The 20,281-nt window shown below is 44.5% G+C and overlaps 1 protein-coding gene across 50 annotated transcripts in view; it reads left to right on the plus strand.

Annotated features, from left to right (window-relative positions):
- Positions 1–9,150, plus strand: part of LOC147097971 (calcium/calmodulin-dependent protein kinase type II subunit beta-like) — a 298,097-nt gene extending 288,947 nt beyond the window's left edge. For 32 of the 50 annotated variants that reach the window (XM_085971107.1, XM_085971092.1, XM_085971084.1 and 29 more), the window contains 5 exons: positions 785–820; positions 1,294–1,369; positions 2,573–2,667; positions 4,397–4,631; positions 7,260–7,395. In XM_085971107.1, coding sequence (XP_085827233.1) covers positions 785–820; positions 1,294–1,369; positions 2,573–2,667; positions 4,397–4,629 — 440 coding nt within the window. In that variant the 3' untranslated portion in view covers positions 4,630–4,631; positions 7,260–7,395. Of the gene's footprint in view, positions 1–784; positions 821–1,293; positions 1,370–2,572; positions 2,668–4,396; positions 4,632–7,259 lie in introns of those variants that run through there. The other 18 variants (XM_085971090.1, XM_085971108.1, XM_085971124.1 and 15 more) reach the window with 5 other exon arrangements.
- Positions 9,151–20,281: the final 11,131 nt, after the last annotated feature.

Raw genomic sequence — 20,281 nt, forward strand, 5'->3', positions numbered from 1 at the left:
AGCCTCTGTTGGACCTGCCTTTTGACCTGGTATACAAATTCAGGGAAAAGGGTGTAAAAGATAAATGGTTTCAGTCTCCGAAGTAAAAGATGGTGGTTGATTATTCACAAGGAAGGACTGTAAAACAGTGACCAAATGCAATCTTATACAAAACAAAACTCTTTGTATGACAAAACTTCATAAGATCTGGGATACTGTTTCCGAGTTATTCATGTCATAACTGAATTATTTCCCATCACTTGGTTTTAAAGTAGGCATGTTTGGATTTAGTGCATTTTTGCGTTGAAATGCAATGTATAACTGCTGAATATAGCAATTCAGATATCTTTTACAATGTGATCTTTTAAGGTAAATAATGCCTCGTGGCAACTTATTGACAGCAACATACCCGATTTGTGTTGTAATGCCCATCGCTGCTATCTCAAATGGCAGAGGTTTCAGATGCCCTTTTTTTAAAAAAAACAATACAATTTCTTAGCTCAGCAGTGCAAGCATTGCAAACGCTAAGAAGTTTCAGTTAAAAGCGAGCCATGGCCCATGATACATCTTGTGCATGGGTTCTGGGAATGTTGCTTAAATAATGATTCTGTCTGTTGTGTGTTATATGTCTTGTCTTTTGAAAACAAGCAACTATAGAAGGACACCACATCTCGGAGGGTCGCAAGTCTTAAGTAATTACCGTACTTTCACGAAAACAACCTGCAGGGTATAGCTTTTAAAACGTATTCCAGAGGCAATGTGGCTTATATTCGTGGGCGGGTTATATGTGCGACTTTTTTTGCAGATGGCTGGCCAACTTCGGTCTTCCTACAGGTAAGAGGTAAGTCATTGCAAAAGTGGAGATGGCTAAGATTTTAATCTGTGTGTGTGAACAAGGGAACTGTCTTAGCGTGTTTATGGATGGGTTTAAATCTTTATGTACATCAACAAAAGGGTAGTATTGTGTAGGGCCATTTTGACATGGGATAGATTCACTGTGCGGGGTTACACATGATTTTCTTTCTGACATAACAGAATGTAATTATGGTAATTAGGTTACAGCCCAGGTTTTTTTTCGTGAAATTACGGTAACAATCCAAAGTATGAGCTTACACTAATTAAAGTTAATTGTAAAAGTTAATGTTACCAACTATTCCAGGCACCAATGTTAATTAGCTACTTAATAAAGTGAATTACTCTAAATGGGAATTGATACCATTAAGCAGGGGAGCAAACTGATTATTTTTTGTCCCCAGTAGTGATGATGTTTGGATGGTATCAAATGTCCCATTTTCTTTTCGGTTTTTTTTCCAGCTCGCAAGCAAGAAATCATCAAGTTAACTGAACAGCTTATCGAAGCCATTAACAATGGGGATTTTGAAGCATACGCGTAAGTTTTGAAATCACCATTCCCATTCATTAACACTTGGTTGCTGTCACCCTACAAACTTTTCCGGTTATTCACCGAAATATTAAAGGGGGTAATCCATAATTGATCTTTTTACAGAAGCCTATAGAGCAGTGTGACTTCGTCGTGTCCAAGAATGCAAAACACACCTCCTCCCATCCCACCGCTAAGCACTCGTATGAAAATGATTGATTATCCCTTAAATTTTCCACACATCCTCAATCTAAAATTGGTTTGCATCTACATTATTTTTGCTTCTACCTCGAGTAGATAAGCCTTAAAATCCTGAAACAATCCCTTCGGTTTTATTTTCCAGGTTGCTGTGCTTCTGTCATTCTTTATGATGTGGGTTGACTCTTAGCTTGCTCCTATTTGACTCATATCACCCAATAAAGAGTATATTTGGGATAGGAAGGGGTTTGAAGAGGGGAGAATCAGTGTCAGCATCGAGTATTCGCAGGTGGTGTATGGCACAGCGAGATGCAGAGTAAAGCTCTCTACTCTGCCACAACAATGTGCCTCAGCCCCAACCTCAAGAGCACCACCTCTGGCATTGGTGTGCCATTTTTCCATTTCCTACAGTAACTAGCTGTCTGAGCGACATTGCCAGTTAGCACTGAATCAGGGGCAGTTTTGTGCTGTCAGCCTATGTCCGCTATCAACTGGACAGAGACTGCCCAAACTTATTTCATGCAGGACCCTTAAAATCAGCATATAGTGGAAATGTGTGTTCAGTCCAGAGATGAAAACCCAATTATGTCATCTAGCTTCCCCTGGCATTCAAAGTTTTAAAAGATTCCATGACATCCATTGCTTGGGCGCTTGTGAAATGTGCTCTCACATTGGACTGGTGTTGTACTGCAGCCAGTGCAGACTCAAAGTGGTGAGAGACACCCTCGAGGGTCACCACCCGATTTATAGCCCTAAATTTCTGCATTGATGTGCAACTGAAACTGTTAAGTGTTGATGTGACAGTGGCAGCAAACTGCATCCTTATGACCTGTGGTACCAAGGAGCAGCCACTACAAGTAAGAATCCCCCATACCTTGCTCCTGAATAAATCATTGCATAACGGCTTGTGATTGGGATCGCAGTGGCAGCAACAAGTCACTCCTGTCATTCATGAACCCCAGCAGCATTTAGGATTTCAACTTTCATGAGAATACTTCTACTAACTGTTCGCAGGAAAATATGTGATCCAGGACTGACCTCATTTGAACCTGAAGCTTTGGGCAATCTCGTTGAAGGAATGGACTTCCACAGATTTTATTTTGAGAATTGTAAGCAATTTTTAACAATGATGTATAATTTACTTCTGAATTGGAAAATATTAGTATAAGAAATAGATTAGTATAGAAATGGCAGAGCAGAATCTATCCTCGCTTCAGCCACGTGCCATTATGGTTTCCCCCTTGAGCTCAGAATAGTTTGCGACATCGATTTCCACCCTCGGTGCTTCAGTGTAATCGGTAAATAATTGGTCGCATCTGTTATTCCTGCTCTCTCTTCCAGAAATCTTTATCACTTTTTGCTACCTTTTGGTGCCCAGAGAGAGAATTCTGGGCAAATTTTATGACTGCGCTCTCTAGGTGCATATAATTTGTCCATCGGCTCTCCCAGCAGGTCAGTCAGCATCACACGTTCGGTGTCTGATTGGCACTTGATTAAGAAGCAAGTCTCTCTGGTTAGACTGACACCGAAACTGCTGACCTATCACACAAACCCTAAGCCTCTCCCAATTTAAACGGAAATTTCACCCACCCCACCCCACCCACCTGTTCTCCTCAGGCTAGGCACATCAAGTGCAGGGAGGCAACTTGCTCCCGTTTCTGGAATTCCACTTGAAGCAGTTATTTGGTTGTGGGCGGGTAACTCGCCTACTCCTTGGGCAGGATTTTCATTGGGCCGTGGAGGCGGGATTGGAGGTGTGTGGGGGGTTAAAATCCCGAAATCGGCGGGCACGAACCCATCCCGCCCCCCATGCCAGTTTCGAAGGAGGCGGGTACCCGACCCACACTGGGACCCGCCTCCCCGAGGCGGGAAGGGAATTAATGCCCCGTTAACAGGCAGTTTTTAGCCTAATCCCTATTTTTATTGGTGAAATGTGGGATTCCCGACGGCTCCAAACCATGCCAAGTTAACGAGGCGGGCTTGGAGGGGTCGAGATGGCCGGTGTTCAGGTGAGTGATGGGTGCAGAGGCAAGTGTGTTTGGTGTGTTTAAAGAAGTTTACTTACCTTTACAGCCTTCCTTCCTTCAGGTCTCGGGAGTCCCTCATCTCACCGGCACAGAAAGCAGAATGGCCGCCAGCTGTCAAAAGTTCCAGCATTCTGCTTTCTGTTCCGGGGAGATCTCTAATTCATCCTGAGAGGAAGGAATTAACCTGGAGTGCAGATTGTCAGTGTTTGACAGCTTCAAACAGCTGTCGAACGCTGATATTTCATCTGTCAAAAGGACTTGACAGATGAAATGTCAATCTGTGACATCACCTGTTGCAGGGTGGCCCTTAATTGGCCTGCTGGGCGGGCTCAACAAGGTCAATCAAGTCAAAATCGCGTGGGTTGGCTAGAACGCAATGGAGGCGGGACTCCAACCCCGAAAGTTGTAGTTCTGCCTCCTACATGCCGCCTCAATGAAAATCCAGCCCCTTGTCTCTGCCTCCTTGTGGCGAAGCACTGTTTCAGCTCTGCATCTCCCCAGCAGCATAGCAGAGGTCAGGAATTCAGTGCAACGACATGTACCTGAGTTTTACCTCGGTGTCCTATGTGAGGACTAACATACTGCAAGGTACACTTCTACTTACTAAAGTAACTATGTATTTTTACATTGAAGACATTGTAATTACAAGTTAAGAACTGCAGGAATAATTGCTGTTGCTACCAACAGGAAATAGAGCAGCTTTTTCCTATTCTTTACGTGGAGTATTCCCGTTCGGAACAAAATGAACTGCTAGACTGAAATGACTACAATTACCATAATTGACTACTGTTCTCTTTCTTCTCTCATGCAGTGTTAGCTAAAAATAGCAAACCCATCCACACAACTATTTTGAATCCTCACGTGCATCTGATTGGAGAAGATGCTGCCTGCATAGCATACATCCGACTCACCCAGTATATAGACAGTCAGGGTAGGCCACGGACAACCCAGTCAGAGGAGACACGTGTCTGGCACCGTCGGGACAGCAAATGGCAGAATGTTCACTTCCACTGCTCGGGTGCACCAGCAGCACCACTCCAGTGAAGGTACGACTGCAAGGTTGGGAATGAAATGGCAATGCAATCGGAGAAAGGGAAACAGAGGTAGTTTAAATTGGCCGCGCTCGTACTTAATTCTTTTTAAACATTGGGGTGGATTGAGGTCACGGGTCGCCATTTCAGCAGGAAGCCGACCTTCCAAGTGCCTGAATGAAGTTTTGAAACCTTGTGAATACCAGCCAACATGTGGGGTACGCCAGATTGTCCGTACCACAACTCTGCACCAGCACCAACGTGAACCCGACTCAATTTGCAGACAGATCTCTCAGTGGCACTAGTTGAGATGTTTTTCTGGCATAAATTCACAGCAGACTTGGGGGGAGAAATTCGATATCGCCCCATTTGGGGCACCATTATCGGCTGTGCGCAAAGTTTAGCGCCTGGCGCTAATTATCGCCTCTGACTGCAAACTTGGCCTCTATCGCCCCAGAAGTGATCTGAGCGCTAAATCAGGCGCTACACACCTGTCTTAAGGCGCAAAAGCCGAGGAGTGAGGCGCTACCTCAGAGCGCTGGCGAAGCTCATGTGATGTCAGTCAGCAATGGAACACAGACACACTGGCGCCGGCCAGTTCTTAAAGGGAGGGTCGATCTTGCTCTCCATCCACACCCTGCTCATTGCAGCCTTGAATCTCGGCCTGGAGAGACCTGTACATCAATTCTACTGGAAAGAACAATGGAGAGGCCCAGGGAAAGAGCTCAGAGTGCAGCCCCCATAGTTGCTTCTAAATAGATGCAAGGTCAAATCAAAATAAACCTGCAAAGTGCTGCTCAGTACCCAAAACTCCTTCACAGCGTTGAATCTCTCCAGAAGTCTCTCTCTCCCAGAATGCATGGTGCAAAAATGTCACCGACAAAAATAGGCAGGAAGCGGCCGCCTTTAAATAGCGCTCCCCCAGTCCCTTCCCAACTGCAAAAATGCTCCCCTCAACCTGTCGTTGCTAGCAGCAGGCAGAAAGGCAGGGGGCGCCACTCAATATCCGGTCCGGGGTGCTACCGGGGCATTGCGCACTCGACTGACATCACGATCTGTGGGCGCAGAAGATCGTGGCGGTAGTGTTTAGCGCCGCTGCAAACTGTCTGGTCAATTTTGCGAGCCGCGCAAACATCGCCGCGCCCGGGTGCTAGTTGCTTTGCGCCCGCTTAGGGCACTAACGGGAGGGGCAAAGCAATCAAATTTTTCCCCCTTGATCGCCCAAAGTGATCCATTTTCTTCTGTTCATTCTTCCTGCTCCCCATCACCCATTATTGGAGTGTTCCCAAACATCTATGTATTTGCCACCACTGGAGAAATTCACAAAGGCCAGTAGAAGTTTCCACAAAGGTTCATGTGAGTTTTGAGAGTCATGCTTCTTTGGAAGAAGCAATAAAAATACTGCAGCTCCAGGATACTTCACTAATCCAATTTCTCAGCACAGACAAGGCCAATTAATATCCTGCGAGTGAATGAGGGGAAGACTACAGTATACCGTGTGTGTGTCTCTCTCTGCAGTGTTGTGACATTGCTCTCTAAGTGATCTGTGGACAAGAAAGACTTGCATTTCTATAGCGCCTTTCACAAACTCAGTGCGTCCCAAAGCGCTTTACAGCCAATGAAGTACTTTTTGAAGTGTAGTCACTGTTGTAATGTAGGAAACGCGGCAGCCGATTTGCGCACAGCAAGCTCCCACAAACAGCACTGTGATAATGACCAGACAATCTGTTTTAGTGATGTTGATTGAGGGATAAATATTGGCCAGGACACCGGGAATAACTCCCCTGCTCTTCTTTGAAATAGTGCCATGGGATCTTTTACGTCCACCTGAGAGAGCAGACGGGGCCCTCGGTTTAACGTCTCATCTGAAAGATGACATCCCCCAACAGTGCAGCACTCCCTCAGCATTGCACTGGAGTCTCAGCCTAAATTTATGTGCTGAAGTCTCTGGAGTCGGACTTGAACCCACAACCTTCTGACTCAGAGGCGAGAGTGCTACCCACTGAGTTAGATAGAACACTGTAATAGAAACTATGGCACACAGTTTTAACCACACTTGTTAGAATGCGCTATACAATCCATTAGTGAGTCTCCCACCTCAGGCTACAAGTCATTTTCTCTTTTGGTATTCAACATTTCTCATACAATATCCTTCATATATATGCTTCATATATACATCTGATAAAGACATGAAGTCATTGGGGAGACCCACAAGATCTGATCAAGCCTTTAGCCCCCTCAAAACACAAAATCCTCCTTTCCACCTCATAGGCAGGGCTAACACTCGAGTACAGTACATTTGAGAGTGCAAGACATGGTATCTAGTGTGACAGGCATGCCTTCATTTTAAAATCTGAACTCATGTTATATTTAAAACATCTGCCAAGCTCTCCATCTCAGGGCTCTGCATTGAACACCACACCGAGAAAAGAAAGGAAAACGACTTCCTTCTTCATTCCTCTCAGTGCCACTGTTAACAGATGCTGGTATGCGTGAAACAGCAACTCCAGTTTTACCTCCGTGTATTTTTAAGTATTGCTACTGGGAAAAGTAACATAAAATCCATTATTGTTCACCAAAAAAGAGAAAATTTGTAAGCTGAAAGAGTCTGCTTTTAACACTCTCTTTTACCGTTCCTCACAGAGCTGAAGAAGTTGGCAGAGTTCTGCCCCGAGCAAACATTCAAGCTGAGCCGCGACCTGGTGGCCTCTACCGACCAGCAGTGACATGCACGTGTCCGCATGCACATTATGCTCCTGGTGGCTGCATAATTGTCACGTTCGTGGAACTATATGGTGTTTCTTTCAACTGTCTCAAGATGCAGACATTAACAAAAAAAAAATTAACAAAATCAAAAATGGTTACTGTATATGTACTTTATATAATTCACATTTGATGGCAGTGATTTGTACAATTCATTCAAAACATTTGCCAAAGCATGAAGGTTAAAATTTAATGGTGATCATCCTAATGTTGGAGGGTTAGTGTTCCATTTTACATTTTCTTGTACACTAAAGATGTGTCACTTGTTCTTTTGGAAACATACGTTTCGATGTAGTTATGCTTGTCTCAGTGGGACTCGGGACAGCTGTAAACGAGGCCCCGTCACATCCACTGACACTTTTGGGTGGTTTCAGGCAGAAGACAGCCAATTAAATTAAGCAGCCAACACTTCATTCAAACAGGCCTCTCAACCAGTTTTTAAAATGGGGGACAATATTACTTCTGAAAATAGTCTTCTGCCATCACCAAATTGTCACAAGCGGTTGCCTCCGGGCAACTTAAGTATATGAAGAAACACAGCAACCTGATTTTTTTTGTTTCTTATACCTTTTGTGTGCTGTATTGGAGAAAAAAAGTTAGCTCTGTTTATGAATTTTTCTCTCGTTTTGTGTGAAATGTGTTTATTTGATATAACAAAGTTTTAAAAAAAAACTTAATTTAAAAAAGGTAACAGGTACATCAGCTGAGGTATAAAAGTGATCTGTGAAAATGGAAAAGACTCGGGAGAATTCCTCCCTGGTTATATTCGTTGAAGAAGTGAATGAGTTAACTATATCATGTGAAAGTAGCAAGATCTACTTTACTGTTTCGTTATACTGTGCTACCAACGCTAGGATTTAAAACAAACCCTGTTGCCATCAGTTCAAACTGTATATGCATTTTTACAGAGGTGATGCATGTTCTATATTTATAGCCAATAATTTTGTGTTTAACTTGCCATGGGTTCAGATGATGTACCGAGTTTTACTGCTTTCAAATTGCACAGTCTTGGATGCGTGTAGTAATACAATCTGATGCCTGAGCTCCGTCTGGCTGGATGGCCTCTCAGAAAAGGCATGATCACTTTGTTGTTTCTTTGTTCAACTCGTGGAGAAAATAGTTTATTGAAATAGACAAAAAAAAAACTTTTTTGCATGACATAATTAACCCTGTTGGTTTCTAAAATGATTGCCTGTAGAGCTCTACGTTTCTCTTTCCCTCTCCCTTTCTGAGCTTTGTAACAGCATAAAAAAACCTTTTTTGTCTGATGTGTAACGGAAACCTGGTTTGCATGCATTCTACCAACCGCTTAACGATTTTGTGCAGGGGCTGTGCAAACGCATTGAGAGGACTCCTCCTTTTCGTGTTTTTATGGATGTTTTAAATTAGACAGCTTAGGGGGTCTTAATTGTAATGAGCTGTGTGTGGATCATATTTTTTTATTTTTTTTACGAGGGCTGTGGAAACCCATGAATTAAACAAATGAGTTTTACCTCATTTAATGCCTCGCGTGGCTTGAAGTGTGGAAACGTTGATTTTGCTGGAGATATTTTTACGGTTGAAAATGATGGACTATATTTGCTTTTTACACAGCAACTTGCCTGAATATGAAATGTGATTTTTTTTTTAATTATTCAAGTTCTCTGCAGCTGAAATTCTGTCAGGTCTGGTTTCGATGAGGACAAAAACATTATGTTACAGGATGTGGTCTGTGTGTTCTCCCACCATTTAAAAATTGTTGATATGTTAAAAATAAAACTTGACTATATGACTACAGTGTGAATTTACTGCTTTGTGTATGATTTATACTGTGATGACCCTGTCTAGACATTGAAATCCAGCCTTTTGTAATCTACAGAAATGACACTTCTGTCCATTTTGTTTCTAGACTTGATATTCACCATAAAAATTCCTAATTTCCAGATGTTAGATTAAAGAAAGAGTATTTTGAGAGTAAGCGAGAACCCTTCAGTATTCCATTACAAAAATGTACCATTTTGCAGGTGCGGCTTAGTTGAGTATTTATTTGCACAAGCAAAGAAACCCAACAATAAACTTGCAGGGCTACGGGGATAGAGCAGGGGAATGGAACTGATTGGATTGCTCGAGAGAGAGAGAGAGAGAGAGAGAGAGAGAGAGAGCGCCGGCATGGACTCGATGGGCTGAATGGCCTCCTTCTGTGCCATTATTATGACTCTATAACAAATGAAATGGGCCCCATCTGTCTGAAGGGGCACCCAAACAATTCTGTCCCAGCCAGTAGATAGCAAAAAATAAAATGGGGTTCAAAGGAGAACAGCAAGCCAGTAATCTATCTGACTGCAGGGCTGGCGAAGACAACCGCCAAGTTATCTATCTGACTGCAGGGCTGGCGAAGACAACCGCCAACTTGAGGGTCAGGCAGTTTATCATCTGAACATTCTAACTGACCGACTGCCTTATATAAAGGGGACCCTGTCTCACTTCATATTCAGTTGTACCCAATGCAATTCAAATAAATTCTATCAAAACAAATTTTGTTCAAAATGAAATAGAACTGACAACAGAAACTCTTCCTACACATTAACAATCCTGGGCATGTATTTCAAGAGAAACACATTGGGGGGGGGGGGGGGGGGGGAGGGGGTTCAGATAAACTGTGCAACAATCATCTGAGCCACAATGCATTACTGCCTTTTTCTTTAATAAATCTATCATGAAAGCACTGACAATCACAGGCTATCATCATTCTGAACACTATTTGTGCATTAGGTGCAGTTCATATTGTGGAGGGATGAAAGACTGAATCTGGCAAGATCATCTTTTTGACCGTGAGCTGCAAGTTAGTTCCATTATGCACACATCCTCTTGTTGCATCTCTTCAGAATACTCCTTTCAATGAGAGCCATTGTCAGTGGCAGTTCGTTGAGCTCCTCTATCTTTACATAGCCTATTCCACATCCTAATTTCCAAAGCAAAGCTGCACTGAAAACACAGATTTACTTAGCCTTCAAACTAAGTGAGCCATGACAAGTCAACATATTAATGCAGTTCAATTCTTTTCAAAACTTACAAGCCCACGCACTCTTCCTGCATGCTACCAACAACTAGAGACTATCCTCCTTGGAGGAAGGAGGGGGGGAAAGAGAAACAGGGTCTCTCTGGGCTCGACACATCTAGCAATAGAAATACCGAACCTTATCAACTTGCTGAGGCACCCAGTATCTGATATTTGATCGAGGCTAGTCATTATTCCAGGGTGTTGCTGATTAGTGTCCCAGGCTGGCTCACAAATGGAACCTGGAGGGTTAGATAGATTTGTCATTGATGGCTGGTTCTCTTCCTACTCTGCCGCAGCTAACCCTATAAGCCAATGCTTGACGGGTAGCTTAATAAGACACATTCTAGTCTACACGCCCTGTGTGTAGGAGATGCTAAGCAATTGAAGAGTTATTCCATCTCGGCATTCCTTGCTGAAGAATTTATATAGTGCCCTTCGCATCAGCAGACTATTCCAAAATGTTTCATAGTCAATGAATTACTGGTGAAGTGTAGTCACTGTTCTTTTGTAGGCAAACACAACATTCAATGTGTACACACACCAAGGGCACACAAACAGCAGGGATGAGAGAGAAGTTAATCTGGCTATTTTGGTAGTGATTGGGGGATAAATGTTGGACAGTATACTGCTTTTCCCTTTCAAATAATGCCACCGGACCTTTTACACCCACCTGCGAGGACAGACAGGGCCTCAGTTTAACATCAGTTATCTGATATTGTTAACGGTATCCTCTCCTCAGATACTATCCCGCCCCTTCAAATCTGCCGTCATCACTCCTCTCCTCAAAAAAACTCAGCTTTGACCCCTCTGGACTTGCAAACTACTGCTCCATCTCCAACCTCTCAAGTCCTTGAGCGTGTAGTCACCTTCCAAATCCGTGCCCATCTCTCCCGCAACTCCCATGTTTGAACCCCTCCCATCAGGTTTCCACCCCTGCCACAGTACTGAAACGGGCCTCATCAAAACCACAAATGTCATCCTGTGAGACTGACTGTGGTAAACTATCCCTCCTCATCCTTCTTGACCTGTCTACAGCCTTTGACAGATACTGAGTGCCATCCTCCGCCTCACCACCTTTGTCCAGCTGGGTGGGACTGCTCTCGCCTGCTTCCATTACTATCTATCCAGTCATAGCCAGAGAATCACCTGCAATGGCTTCTCTTCCCGCTGTTACCTCTGGTGTCCCCCCAAGAATCTATCCTTGGCTCCCTCCTGTTTCTCATCGACATGATGCCCCTCAGCAACATCGGAAAACACGGCGTCAGGTTCCACATGTATGCTGACAACACCCAGCAATACCTCACCACCACCTCTCTTGACCCTTCCACGGCCTCTGATTTGTCACGCTGCTCGTCAGACATCCAGTATTGGATGAGCAGAAATGTACTGCAATTAAATATTGGGAAGATCAAAGCCATTATCCTCCGTCCCTAGCCACCGACTCATCCCTCTCCCTGGCTACTGTCTGAGCCTGAACCAGACCGTTTGGCCCTGAACTGAGCTTCCGACTGCATATCCTCTCCATCACCAAGGTCGCCCGTCTCCTCCCCTGCCTCAGCTCATCTGCTGCTGAAATCTTCATCCATGCTTTGTTAGCTCTAGACTCACTATTCAAATGCTCGTGGCCGACCTCCCAACTTGCACACTCCATAAACTTAAGCTCATCCAAAATCCTGCTGCTCGTACCGAGCTCATACCAAGTCCCGATCACCCGTCGCTCCTGTGCTCACTGACCTACCTTGGCTACTGATCTGGCAGCTCCTCGATTTTTTTAAATTCTCATCCTTGTGTCCAAATCCCCCCCATAAACTCACCCTTCCCTCTAACTTCCTCCAGCCTTACTGAGATCTCTACATTTCTCCAATTCTGGCCTCTTTCACATCCCGATTTTCATTGTTTCACCACCGCCTTCAGGCCCTAAGCTCTAGAATTCCCTCCTTAAACTCTCTGCCTCCCTACGTCTCTCCTCCTTTAACTTGCTCCTTAAAACCTACCGCTTTCCTGGTCCTAAGGTCGCCTTGTGTGTCTTGGTGTCAAATTCTGTTTGCTAACGCTCCTGTGAAGCGCCTTGTGATGTTTTACTGCGATAAAGGCGCCATATAAATGCAAGTTGTTGAGTGCACAGAGCCATTACACGATCCATTCATCTTCTGAAATTTAAACTACAGAGAATAAGGGCTCGATTTTCCAAGCCCCGAGGAGGCGGGAGTGGTGGGAAAATTGCAGAATCGGGGGGGCAGGAACCCATCCCGCCCCCATGTCAATGTCCCAGGAGGCGGGTACCCGACCTATGCTGGGAGCCCCCTCCCCGAGGCAGGAAGGGGATTAGTGCCAATTAACTGCCCGTTAACAGACAGTTTTTTGCCTAATCCCTATTTTTAGCCCTGAAGCGTGGGCTGTCCGATGGCTCCGAACCACGCCAAGTTAGCGAGGCGGACCGTCGGTCTGCAGGGGTCGAGATGTCCGTTGTGCAGGTGAGTGATGGGTGCATGTGTGCAGAGGTAAGTGTGTGAGGTAAGTGTAAAGTGTTTTAATAAGTTTTACTTACCTTTACTTTCTCCTGCAGGCTTCCTCCCTTCAGTTCTCGGGAGTCCCTCAGCTCACCGGCACAGAAAGCAGAATGGCCGCTGAACTGTGAAAAGCTGCAGCTTCTGCTTTCTGGTCTGGAGAGATCTCTAACTGAGTCTGAGTAGAAGGACTCAAGTTAGAAGACAGATTGTCAGTGTTTGATAGCTTCACAGAGCCTGTCAAACACTGATTTTTCATCTGTCAAAAGCTCTTGACAGATGAAATGTCAATCACTGACGTCACCAGTAACCAGGTGTCCCTTAATTGGCCTGCTGAGCCCGCTGGGCGGGGCTTAACATGGTCAATCAAGGGAAAATAGCGTGGGTTGGCCACAAGTCGATGCAGGCGGGACTACAACACAAAAAGTGGGAGTCCCGCCTCCAAAAGCTCCCCATTGACAAAATCCAGCCCTGAGTGTTGGATCTAAATTTTTGGTAAAGTAAATTTTTATACAGCCCAGCACAGAAATTTGCCCAATCCACCATTCTGGCTTAAAGGTTGCAAGATTTATGGCATGTTGACAGCAATTAAGAGCTAGAAGAATAGTGTCTGTCCTGTAAAATTATTAGTCAACTTGAATGTGAGTTTGATTGTGCAAAATACCAGCCTGCCTCTGAATGGCACCTCATTTTACAAGTTACTACTGGGCTTTGATCAAAGTGTTTCTCTCACACAATAGTCTCCAGTTTTCTCCCAAGGGAAGAAAAGTTTGGATTTTATGCATACTATTCGTAGCTGAACCTCAATGCTAAGCAACAGGGACGCCTGGGTCTTGTGGCCAGGGTTCCTGCACCTGTTGCTAAGCAACAGGGACTCCTGGATCTTGTGGCTGGGGTTCCTGCACCTGTTGCTAAGCAACAGGGAAGCCTGGATTTGTTGCTGTGTACAGAGCTCTCGTACCTTTTACTCTGTAATCCAGACTTTTTGATAAACCGGCACCACGCCGGTCCCGTCAATGCCGGATAAAAAAAGAGTTTCCTGTATATACAGCTTCTAGTTCTGGACTCGCCCGCAAGTCTTCTCTATGTCTACCCTATCAAATCCTTTCATAATCTTAAAGACCTCATCAGCCTTCTCTTTTCTAATGAAAGAGCCCCAGCCTGTTCAATCTTTCCTGATAGCAGAACTGAGAAGTTCTGCCTATCATTCCAGTAAATCTTTTTGCACCTTCTCCAGCGGCTCTATATCCTTTTTATAATATGGAAATCAGAACTGTTCACAGTATTCCAAGTGTGGTCCAGTCAAGGTTCTATACAAGTTTAACACAACTCTCTGCTTTTCCATTCTATCCCTCTAGAAATGAACCCCAGTGCTTTCATAGAATCATAGAAAGTTACAGCACGGAAGGAGGCCATTTCGGCCCATTGTGTCCGCGCCGGCCAACAAAGAGCTATCCAGCCTAATCCCACTTCCCAGCTCTTGGTCCGTGGCCCTGCAGGTTACAGCATCCCAAGTGCTCATCCAAGTACTTTTTAAAATGTGGTTAGGGTTTCTGCCTCTACCACCCTTTCAGGCAGTGAGTTCCAGACCCCCACAACCCTCTGGGTGAAGAAATTTCCCCTCAAATCCTTCCCCCAATTACTTTAAATTTGTGCCCCCTGGTTTTTGACCCCTCTGCTAAGGGAAATAGGTCCTTTCTATCCACTTTATCTAGGCCCCTCATAAATTTATATACCTCAGTAAGGTCTCCCCTCACCCACTCCGTTCCAAGGAAAACAGACCCAGCCTATCCAGTCTTTCCTCATAGCTAAGATTCTCTACTCCCGGCAACATCTTTGTAAATCTCCTCTGTACCCTCTCCAGTGCAATCACATCTTTCCTGTAATGTGGTGACCAGAACTGCACGCCGTACTCTAGCTGAGGCCTAACTAGTGTTTTATACAGTTGAAGCATAACCCCCCTGCTCTTGTGTGCTATGCCACGGCTAATAAAGGCAAGCATTCCGTATGCCTTCTTAACCACCTTATCAGCCTGGCCTGCTACCTTCAGGGATCTGTGGACATGCACTCCAAGGTCCCTTTGTTTCTCTACACTACTCAGTGTCCTAAAATTTAATGTGTATTCCCTTTCCTTGTTAGCCCTCCCCAAATGCATTACCTCACACTTCTCTGGATTGAATTCCATTTGCCACTGTTCTGCCCACCTGAACAATTTATTGATATCTTCCTGCAGTCTACAGCTTCCTTCTTCAGTATCAACCACACAGCCGATTTTAGTATCATCTGCAAACTTCTTAATCATACCCCCTATATTCAAGTCTAGATCATTGATATATATCGTTGCCCGGGAGCGCAGATATTTTGACATAGACATGGCCGCCCTAAGCGAGACCCGGTGGGCAGGGGAAGGCCAGCTCAAGGAGCAAGGCGGTGGTTACACCTTCTTCTGAAAGGCAAACCTGAAGAAGACGCTGCTTCCGCGGGTGGGCTTCGCCATAAAAAATGAGCTAGTTGGACATCTCAGAGACTCCCCTTGTGGAATAAACAAACGGCTCGCGACTGTACGGCTCGCGGCTCTACGGCTCGTGACTGTACGGTTCACCCTAGCCCGGAACCAGTGCACTAGTGTCATCAGAGCATACACCCCAACACTGGCAACGGAAGCCAAGCGCAAACAGGGAAGGCGCGCACGGCACCCCACCCACCCGCCCCTTCAACCACCGTCTGTCCCACCTGTGACAGAGACTGCATTGGACTCATCAGCCACCTGAGAACTCATTTTTAGTGCGGAAGCAAGTCATCCTCGGTTTCGAGGGACTGCCTAAGAAGAGGAGATACCACAAAAGCAAGGGACCCAGTACTGAGCCCTGCGGAACCCCACTGGAAACAGCCTTCCAGTCACAAAAATACCCATCAACCATTACCCTCTGCTTCCTGTCTCCGAGCCAGTTTTGAATCCAACTTGACACTTTGCCTGAATCCCATGGGCTTTTAATTTCGTGACCAGTCTGCCATGTGGAACCTTATCAAAAGCCTTGCTAAAGTCCATATACACTACATCAAACGCACTACCCTCCTAGTTACCTCCTCAAAAAATTAAATCAAGTTTGTCAGACACGACCTTCCTTAATAAATCCGTGCTGACTATCCTTGATTAATCATGTCTTTCTAAATGAAGATTTATCCTGTCCTTCAGAATTCTTTCCAATAATTTTCCCACCACCGAGGTTAGGCTGACTGGCCTGTAATTACTCGGTCTATCCTTTTCTCCCTTTTTAAACAATGGTACAACGATAGCAGTCCTCCAGTTCCACACCTGAAGCCAGAGATTGAAAGATGATCGTCAGGGCCTCTGCTATTTCCTCTTTTGCTTTGCTTAACAGCCTGAGATACATTTAGGGCTGCGAAGGGGTGGAAAGTTTCCAGTAAATTTCCGGAAATTTTCCACGGGAAATTTAGCATGGGAATTTTGCCAAAAAAAGCACCTGCTAGCATAATATTGTTTTTTTTTGTATTTCTTTCATTTTTTTTCCCCCACAGGTCCTCTCTTAAAATTACTAACAGAGATGGAATCTTAATTATTAAGGAATTTCTTAATCAATATATGTTTATCATCTTACTTGGCTTGTTTTAATAATTACAAGTTTTGTGTGTGACTGTGAACAAATGTGTCCTGATTGGTTGGATGAGTGATTAGCTCCCTCTATTGGTGATGTAGTGTCGTGCGTGCACAGGTCATGCTTCCATCACATGGAGCATCAGGAAAAATTTACTCACCCTGTTGCAATCGTGCTGATCGACCGCAGTTCGACAGAGGACGAATGCCCTTTATTTCTCTGCATAGAACAATGCCACGTTTAACATCGGATGTGTGGAAGCATTTTACCCCATGCATTAAAGATGGAAAGACTGTGTTCATGTGCAAATACTGTACAACGCCATATGTAAAGAATGCCACAAAGATGCAGCAGCATTTATCCAAATGCAACAACTTCACTCAAAGCTCACAGCAGTCAGCCCAGAGTTCTCTCGTTCCATTCAAGATGATGGTTCATTCAGCATCAGGGTCCATATCATCAGCAACTCCTGGCCCATTTGGAAGGTTCTTTGATACAATGGATAACCATAGCCAGAAGAATGCAGATGAGTGCTTTGCTCGAGCTGTATATGCGACAGGCTCACCCCTCATGCTCACAGCCTGTGGTACTGGAAGAGATTTTTCAATGTTATTCGCCCTGCATACTGTCCTCCCACCAGACATGCTTTGTCTACTTATTTGCTGGAGGCTGAGTATAACAGAGTCCAAGGAAAGCTCAAAGAAACGATAGAGATGGCAGACTGTGTTGCAGTTATCTCAGATGGTGGTCAAATGTACAAGGGGAGGGCATCATAAACTACATCGTCTCCACTCCTCTCCCAGTGTTCTTCAAGAGCACAGACACGAAGGACAACAGACACATTGCTGATGAGCTGAAAGCGGTCATCAACAATCTTGGATCACAAAAGGTCTTTGCAGTAGTTACTGACAATGCTGCGAATATGAAGGCTGCTTGGGGTCAAGTGAGGAGCCTACCCTCATATTACGTCTATTGGTGCGCAGCTCATGGGCTCAACCTGCTCCTCAAGGACATCATGGGTTTGAGAATCATGGAAACACCGTACAAGAGAGAGCAAGCAAGATGTTAAGTATGTCAGGGGAAAACAGGTAGTTGCAGCAACCTACAACTCCAAGCAAACGACAAAGAACAAGAACACCACACTGAAGTTGCCCAGCAACACTCGATGGGTGGCGTTGTCATAATGTACAACAGCCTTCTGGAGGGTAAGGAGTCGCTGCAAGAAATGGCAATATCCCAGTCTGGGGATATGGAAACCACATCAAGAAAATACTGCTGGATGATGTGTTTTGGGAGAGAGTGGTTAGCAGCCTTAAACTACTCTCACAGTAGCATCTGCAATTGCTCAGATTGAAGGAGATGACACTGTCTTGTCAGATGTTCTCAGGCTTTTTGCGGATTTAAAAGATCAAATCAGCATTGCCCTACCCACATCCCTGCTGCTCAAAGCAGAGGAGAAGGCAATTGTTCAAGTCATACAGATCGTCAAGAATTTGTGTCAAGCCGATTCATGCTGCAGCATACATGCTGGACCCAAAGCATGTTGGGAGACCAATACTTTCTGGAGAACAGATCAGCGAGCGCATACAGTGTGATTTCTACCCTTTCACGCCACCTCAATCTGGACATGGGCAAAGTTCTGGAAGTCTGGCAAAGTTCTCTACCAAGCAAGGTCTTTGAATAGGGACGGGATATGGAATCATGCAAACATATCAGTGCACCTACCTGGTGGAAGGGACTTTGTGCATCTGAGGCCCTGTCACCCATTGCATCGGTGATACTCCAAATCCCACCTTCATCAGCGGCCTCTGAACGAAACTGGTCACTTTTTGGGAATACGCATACAAAGGTGCGCAACAGGCTGACTAACGAGAGTGGAGAAACTGGTGGCTATCCGGGCGAACCTACAACTTAGTGAGCCCGATACAGAAGTGTCCACCACACAGCTAGACAGTGACACCGAGGAGGAAATGGACACGTCAGAGCCAGAGTCAGAGAATCAGGAGGAGCAATGATGAGTAGAAGACTCAAAGGGACAAAATAAGGACAAATTACAGGCTAAATAAGCTGACACTCTTTATTTTAGATGGGTCTTTTTTGTGGGGTTAAATAAGTTCAAAATTATAACGTAAATAAAGTTTTGAAAGCCTGTTTTTATTGTATGGAACAGTATGTCTATTTGATGACAAAGATAATATAAGGGTCAGAGACCTAAACCATCAGTGCGCAAAAAAACTCAAAATTCCCCAAATTCCTAAGGAAAGTTTCCTCTTTAAAAATTCCTGGAATTTTGCAACCTAGGCACATTTCATCCGGGCCTGGGGATTTAGCCACTTTTAAAGCTGCTAAACTCCTTAATACTTCCTCTCTCACTGTTTATTTCATCTAATATTTCACACTCCTCCCCAATAGCAATGTCTGCTTCACCCTCTCCTTTGTGAAAACAGATGCAAAGTATTCATTAAGAACCTACTGACGTCTCCTGTCTCCACACACAGATTACCCTCATGATCTCTATAGGCCCTACCCTTTCTTTAGTTATCCTCTTACTCTAATATATTTATAAAACATCTTTAGGTTTTCCTTGATATTACTTGCCAAGAATTTGTCATGCTCTCTCTTTGCTTTCCTAATATCCTTTTAATTGCACCCCTGCACTTTCTGTACTCCTCTAAAGATTCTGAGTATTTAGCCCTCGGTATCTGTCATACGCCTCCCTTTTTTTCTTTATCCTACCCTTTATGTCTCTTGAGGACATCAGGGGGCTCTAGATTTGTTAGTCCACCTTTTTTCTTTAAGGGCACATATTTGGTCTGAACCCTCCAGATCTCCTCCTTGAATGCCTCCCACTGCTCTGACACAGATTTACCTTCAAGTCGCTGTTTCCAGTCCACTATGGCTAAATCCCCTCTGAGCTTAGCAAAATTGTTTTTCTCCAATTTAGAATTTTTATTCCTGGTCTATCCTTGTACCTTTTCCATAACTGCCTTGAATCTAACTGAATTATGTCACTAGCACCAAAATGCTCCCCCACTGACAGCCTTTACCCGCCCAGCTTCATTCCCTAAAACTAAGTCCAGAACCGCCCCTTCATTGTTGGGCTTGCTACATACTGGCTAACTAAGTCTCCTGGATGCATTTTTAGGAATTTCGCACCCTCTATACCCTTCACACTCATTTTATCCCAGTTATATTGGGTAGTTGAAATCCCTATTTCTGCCCTATAGTTTTTGCAATTCTCAGAATTTGTCTACATATTTGTTCTTCTATCTCCCTCTCACTGTTTGAGTCTGTAGTACACTCCCAGCATGTAATCGCCCCTTTGTGGTTTCTCAGTTCGACCATATGGCCTTGTTTGATGATTCCTCCAACATATCATCCCTCCTCACAGCTGTAATAGTTTTCTTTAATCAATACACGACCCCTCCTCCCTTTTTACCTCCCTCTCTATCCGTCTGAAGATCCTGTAACCAGGAATGTTGAGCTGCCATAACTGCTTCTCTTTCTTCCACATCTCTGTATTAGCTATAATATCATAGTCCAAGTTTCTATCTGTGCCCTCAGCTCATCTGCCTTGTTCGCTATACTCTTGCTTTTTTGTTAATGAACTTATTACCTCAGTCGCTAATTTTATTGAATTATGTATCTATACCCCGGATCACTGTTCCTCTACCCCATTTAGACATTTAGTTAGACACTTATCTTCCAAGGAATAGCTGGGCCTCATTTTTCCTACAT

This window comes from Somniosus microcephalus, chromosome 30 (assembly GCF_052327205.1).
Source record: "Somniosus microcephalus isolate GS21.2 chromosome 30, FLI_Smic_1.0, whole genome shotgun sequence".
Lineage (NCBI taxonomy): Eukaryota > Metazoa > Chordata > Chondrichthyes > Squaliformes > Somniosidae > Somniosus > Somniosus microcephalus.